This window comes from Bison bison, unplaced genomic scaffold, assembly GCF_000754665.1.
Source record: "Bison bison bison isolate TAMUID 2011002044 unplaced genomic scaffold, Bison_UMD1.0 scf7180017858886, whole genome shotgun sequence".
Classification (NCBI taxonomy): domain Eukaryota; kingdom Metazoa; phylum Chordata; class Mammalia; order Artiodactyla; family Bovidae; genus Bison; species Bison bison.
In genome coordinates this window covers 461,817-467,949 of record NW_011489458.1, presented here as the reverse complement: position 1 = coordinate 467,949, position 6,133 = coordinate 461,817, and the positions used below count along the sequence as shown (strand labels likewise).

The window sequence follows — 6,133 nt, the reverse complement described above, 5'->3', positions numbered from 1 at the left end:
GGAGGGGGAGGGGGCCTTCCCGGCGGCCATGCAGCTTCCCAGCCCCCCCCAGCACCCCGGAGCCCCCAAGCCTCCCCCCGCCATGCCGATCGCACGGCCAGTCTGGCCTGGAGGCGCAGCACAGGGAAAGGCTGGCAACAGTCCCCCGCCTGGACGCCGGGGGAGCCCCCCTCCCGGCCCACAGACCTGGCAGCAGGGGCAGAGCTGAATGGGAGGCTTTGTGAGGTGAGGGAGAGACGGGCACCACGGGAGCAGCGGCTGGAGTTACAGGGCCTCCTGCTCTGAATCTGGGCCTGGGCCTGAGACCCAAGTCCCTGGACCAGCCCAGCAAGGAGGGGCCTCGAGGGCCAGGCAGCCCGTGGGTCCCAGACCTAGACTTCCTCCTGCTGTGGGTCAGTTCCCTGCTCTGTTAATGTGCTCACACACAGTGACTGGTTTACGGGGCTGCTGTGGGGTTACGGTCGGCATCTGGCACACCATAGGGGCTCAAGAACAGTTAACTCTGCCTTGTTTGTGCTAACATTTACCTATGTTCTTCAACACTTTACACAAGATATTCTGCACATTTTTTGTTTTTCCACTCATCATGGAACTAAGTTGATTAGTTAGTATTGGATGGTATTTCATTGTATAAATGTATCGACTTGCCTCCATTTTTTATTGCAGTGTTGCACAGAATACCTAAATACTATCTTCCTGGGGACATGCACACTTAAAAAAAAAAAACAGTTTATCTAGACTGTAGCAATTACGTATCCTATGATTTTCCACATCCTATACTTTAGATCTGTGTTTCTGGTGGAAGTGCAGCTTTCATTCTTTTTTAAAAGCAAGAAACAGTGTCACACCACACACAGACTTCCCCATGTGCTTTATCTCACACAGCAAGTTCTATCCACAGTATCCCATGGGGTGTATTCTTTTATGTCTGGGCTTTTTTTTCGATCAGTATTGTTTGTGAGATTCGCCTGTGATGCATATTTTAAAAATTTGTTCATTTTCATTTTTACCCAGCATTCCCTTCTGGGACAGCGGCAGGAGCGTGGTCCGCCCCCGATGGAGGTAAGAAAGTGTAGCATCTCCTTGTCTCTCCTTTCTACCCGAAGGCAATGGCTTTCATGTAGTAGTATAGTTTTTAAATATATTAAACAGTGCCATATTATTTTGCAAACATGTTTCTTTCACTCAGCCATGTTTTTGAAGGTTTATTTAGTAGATCCATGTAGCTTCTGCATCTGGTTTGTTCACTTTGAGTGCTACACATATCTCACTGCATGTCTGTGTGCCATAGTTTAACTCTTCTACTGATGGATATTTGGTTCTTTATTTACTTTGGCTGTGCTGGGGTCTTAGTTGTGACATGTGAGATCTCTGCTGTGGCACGCAGAATCTGTAGTTGTGGCACCTGGGAATCAAGTTCCCTGACTGGGAATCGAACCTAGGCCTCCTGCATTGAGAGCTTGGAGGCTCAGCTGCTGCGCCACCAGGGAAGCCTCATTCGGCTATTGAATCTTCTGGTATTCCTCACCAAGCTGCTTGTCTCCTTCTGCGCGTGTACAAGTTTCTGTCAAGCAGACCCTTAGATGGGAACTTGGACTCACAGGCCGTGTATGTTTTCAGCTTTCTGTGTCTGCCAAATTACTCTCTGAAGCGGCTTTCGTTAGCCTGACGTCCCTCCAGCAATGTGTAAACGTGCCAGACTCGTCTTTTTTCTGGTGTCACCTCTCAATCGTATCTGCCAGCCTGGTCTATAACGGTATTACCTAGAGTTTTACTTCGCATTTCCTTCAAACTGGATGTATATTCTCAGCACGAATCCTTGCTGTGTTGCAGTGTCTTTTTCTACTCTCTCACCTTGTCTGTTAACTTCCACGGTATTTTTGGTCACTTGTTTTTCACTTTGTTTTTCAAATGTATTTGGCTGTGTCTGGTCTTAGTTGCGGCGCATGGGCTCCAGGGTGCGGCCTCAGCAGTGGCAGCCTGTGGACTTGGTTGCTCTGGGGCACGCACTTTGTTCCCTGACCAAGGATCAAACCCACGTCCCCTGCATTGGCAGGCAGATTCTTACCCAGTGTACCACCAGGGAACTCCCTTTTATTTTGATGAAGGCAAATTTCCTTATGGTTTGTGCTTTTTGTGTGTCACAAATGCTCTTGTGTTTAATTTTTCCCTTGAAAGCAGCTGTGGCTGTCAGGCAGTGGACTTGGACCACTCTGAAGACCGGTGCACGAAGGCAGCCTGTGCCTTCACCCCGTCCTGACCCCTGCCCTCCCCAGGCTAACTCCCGTCCTGAAAGCTGGGTTTGTCGCACACGTGTATCCCGGCTTTGGAACCCAGGGTGCTGGGCTGAGGCTGCCTTTGCTCAAGGCCACTGTTGATTCACCTGTGGGGGTCATGGTGTGCTTCGAGCCCACAGCACGCTCTCACTGTTGTGACGTGGCCTGTGCTCCTGGTCCACTTTTCAGATGTGCCTGTGAGCCATTTATAGGTTCCTGCTGTCGCAACAGTGCTGCTCCGGGCGCCCCTGACCACACTGCGTGGGCCTTCCAGGATGGAATCGATGGTTTGCAAGCCACTGGCCCAAAGCTGAGCTCCGTTTACTGGGAACAGCCTGGGGCTGAGCAGGTCGTTTGCAGCTGGTGGGGGGGTCACAGGCTGCCTCAGCGGAGGCATCCGTGATCTCGCAGACCCCAAGTCAGGGTGTTCAGGGACCTGGTGCCTGTGTAATCCTAGGATTGGCTGTCGTCCTCAAATGTGGGCATTCGAGTCTGGGGAGGAGATTCCAAAGTCTGCTCTCAGTAGGCAGGGGAGAAGCCCCCGGCCCCTTCCTGCACCTGGAGTTGCTCTGAAGGACGGGGCAGGGGTGGGCATCCTTTGTATCACCTGTGAGAGGTCCTGCTTGGACGTCACGACTCAGCTCTTGAACCTGTAACTCGAGATTCTTCTCTGACTTCACCGCCCACCACCCCCACACTGGGTCTCCTACACCAGACTGGAGCTCCCCAGAGGCTGGGTGCCGCCCAGGAGCTCAAAATGGCCAGACCCCCACTGGCCTCCTGCCTGACACCTGGGATGGGGCGAGGGGAGGGTGAGGCCTGGGCATCACTCTGCCACCCAGCCAAAAAGGATGTTGCCTGAGTGGTCCATGCCCAGTAAAGACACACTGCCCCCTAAGCAACCTCGGAGGGAGCTCTTCACTGTGGGGCCCGCTCCAGGGCGGGAAGGAGAGGATTAGGCTGTTGTCACACCACCGCAGCAACAAGAGGACCCCAGGGGTGGTGCCCTCCACTCTGGGCCGCTTCCCATGCAGGCCCAGGGGCTCCTGCCTCGGCCGCCAGCAGGGCCTGTGGCCACATCTGGACTGTGTTCCACTCAGCTGGGTCCGTAAATGGAATAATGAAAGGTCTGGTGGAGCCCAGGTTAGGTAAGGCGGGACGTGGGGCTAGGCAGGTGAACCAGGGCCCAATTCCCCTGCCCAGAGCAGAGGCCTTCCACTGTCCCCGAACTCCAGGAGTGGCTGCCCCTCCTGGGCGCCACCCACCCAGCTGTGCGAAGGGGACAGGCAGGCCCACGACAGAGAGAGGGGGCTACCAGGCTGACCCCCGGTGATGATACAGACTGGCCTGGGAGCTCTTGGGCAAGGCGGACTGCCCTTTACAGACCTAGATGTGGCAGGGGTTGGGGGGCACATCACCATGGCCCCGTGAGGCAGGACCCCAGGAACCAAGGCCTGAGAACAGCTGCTTTAGGGGAAATGTTTCTCAGTGGTCACTGCTGCCACACTTTATTTGTGAAGCCCCGGGCACAGCCCAGACACACACAGAGCACATGGGGAAAGCACGGAGTGTCGCAGGGCTCCTCCAGCCCAGCCCAGCCCCCACCTTGCCCCGGCCCCAGCAGGCCCTGTCCCTGCCCACACCGCTGGAGAACAGCTGTGGGCCTGCCCAGACCCTCCACCTCTCTGCCAGGGCTCCCAGGCCACACCCAGACACCTTAGCGGCCCACACGGGGTGCGGAGCCAGAGCTGTCCAGGCAAATGTAGCTCCCAGACCCTTGCGTCTGCCCCCCGCTTCCCTTCCTGCCCACGCGGTGTGGGCGGACACCCACACCCAGTCTTGCCCTCTGCCACCCCCACCCCGTGGCCCCAACCAGAGTGGTCCTGGCCCCTCAGGCTGAGCGGCCGCACAGAGCGGGGTGGATGGTAGGGGCAGGGGTGGCCGGAGGAGCCAGCCCTGGCGACAGGAAGCAGAGCAGCCCTGAGCAAGCAGCCCCAGGCAGGACAGGACACACCCGGCCAGCAGTGCCCCAGGCCTGGTGCCGCCCGCAGCGGGGGCAAGGAAGGCAGGCAGGGGGATGGCCGCCGGGGCCTGGCGCCTGCGCAGAGAGCAGAGCGTCCTCAGACGGCGGCAGCTTTAATGGCACAGCAGCCTGCAGCCCTGGCGCCTGGGGGCCATCAGCTCCGCTCCAGCGGGACCAGGGCAAGTCCGGCAAGGAGACATGAAAAACTCAAACCCCGACCAGAAGCACACGCCTGCACGTACGCCACACCAACACACACACTTGGGAGACGACACGCGAGACAAAGCCCGTCCCTGCCGCCGGCCAGAGTCCTTCAGCTGAGTCCCTTCCCAAGTCATGGTCCAGGCGAGGGATGGGCAGAGGCCAGCTTGGCATCTAGACTTTGTACAGCGTCTGCAGTAGATTGTGGCGGGCAAAGGAGCAGGATTCCAGGGCGCCGTTGGGCCTGTGGGGAGAGAAGGGTCAGTGGGCGGGCCCCGCTGGACCCAGGAAGCTCTGGCTGTGCGGTGCCAGCTTCCCAGCTGTGATGCTACCCAGAATACACACCACACTCGGGTTTTCTAATTTTCACGACGACTCTGCAAGGGGGACGTCAGCTCCTGCCTTTGCAGGTTGGGGTTGGGGAGGCACCTGAGGCCACATGGCCCCGAGCTGGCACTGGGCTGGGAACCTGGCCTCCGCTCCGCCAGACAGGCTCTCCCAGGCTTCTCCAGCGGGCACAGGGCCAGGGAGCCTTCCTGAGCCACTGGTCCCTGTGAGCGACTGGACCGTGGGAGTCCCAGCTGGGCCCCTGAGAGCCACAGGTAACCAGATCGTTAGATGGTTAGTTCCACTGCCGAGAAAGAAACTGGCGAGGTGCTCAGGGGGACAGGGAACCTGGCGAGCAGCCAGGACCGAAAGCCACGGACGCCTTGCCTGGTGCAGGCTGGGCCTGGACCCTAGAGCCCTGGGCTGGAGCTGAGGGAAGGGAGCACACGTGACCCTCATGGTCGCCTATCAGGCCCAAGCCCCCCTCCTCTGATGTGGATACGTTGAGGCCTGCACTGGAGGGCCGGCAACAAGCCGGGAGGAGGCAGTCTGTCACTGACCAGCAGGCGAGGGTGTCTTCTAGGGGTTTGGGGGTCCATGCCCAGCCCAAGGGCCAGACAGGGACGACAGGAGAACAGAGGCGACAGTCCCAACCAAGGGCTGGAAGGACACGGGCAGCCGGGGATGGCAGCTGGGGACACTCTGGACAGCCTGTGGCAATGGCTCCTGCAGCGGGAACAGGTGCAGGGAAGCGCGCACCTCGGCTGGCGGGGGAGGCCGGGCTGCAGTCCTCATGAGACCATGCCCAGGGCTTGGACTTGCCCTGGGCTTTGGCAGAGGAGCAGCTGCAGCACAAGGGGATGCCTGGGCTGGGGCAGGGGGTGGAGGGGTGGTGTGTGGTGGCAGGGGCAGGCAGACACAGCGAGGGAGTCAGGCCAGACCAAGGAGGCACCTGAGATGCCAAGTGGCAGAGGCCAGCTGGGTCCTCGCGGCCAGTGGGTGGTCCTCACCCTCCTCTATGCAGGCCACCCCCACATACTCCCTCACAAGCTCTAAGCGCCCTGACTGATGCCCGGGGGCCCAGCGATGTCACGTGTCCCCCAAGGTGGGGGCCCCTTCTTTCTCCTTGGACCCTCCCATGTTCCCCCACGGTCCTGGCTTCACCAGAAGTATGGTGGTCAGAGCCTCGGAGACAGCCTCACCCACCCCTCAGTTTGGCAGAAGGGGAGACTGAGGCCTGGGGAAGGCAGGGGCTCGGCTGGGGGCCACACGGGGCCTCAGTGAGGGCAGGGACGGGCCTCCCACC

At 58.9% G+C, this 6,133-nt stretch overlaps 2 protein-coding genes across 2 annotated transcripts in view; both read right to left on the bottom strand.

Moving 5' to 3' along the window:
- Positions 1–4,637, bottom strand: part of CHADL (chondroadherin-like) — a 10,697-nt gene extending 6,060 nt beyond the window's left edge. Inside the window, exons 1-2 of the mRNA XM_010830238.1 lie at positions 4,561–4,637; positions 4,291–4,374 (exon numbers count right to left, since the gene is read on the bottom strand). Coding sequence (XP_010828540.1) covers positions 4,291–4,374; positions 4,561–4,637 — 161 coding nt within the window. The remainder of the gene's footprint in view (positions 1–4,290; positions 4,375–4,560) is intronic.
- RANGAP1 (Ran GTPase activating protein 1) overlaps positions 1,193–6,133 on the bottom strand; it is a 30,189-nt gene continuing 25,248 nt past the window's right edge. The window contains exon 16 of the mRNA XM_010830228.1: positions 1,193–4,744. Within this exon, the coding sequence (XP_010828530.1) occupies positions 4,675–4,744 (70 nt within the window). The 3' untranslated portion in view covers positions 1,193–4,674. The remainder of the gene's footprint in view (positions 4,745–6,133) is intronic.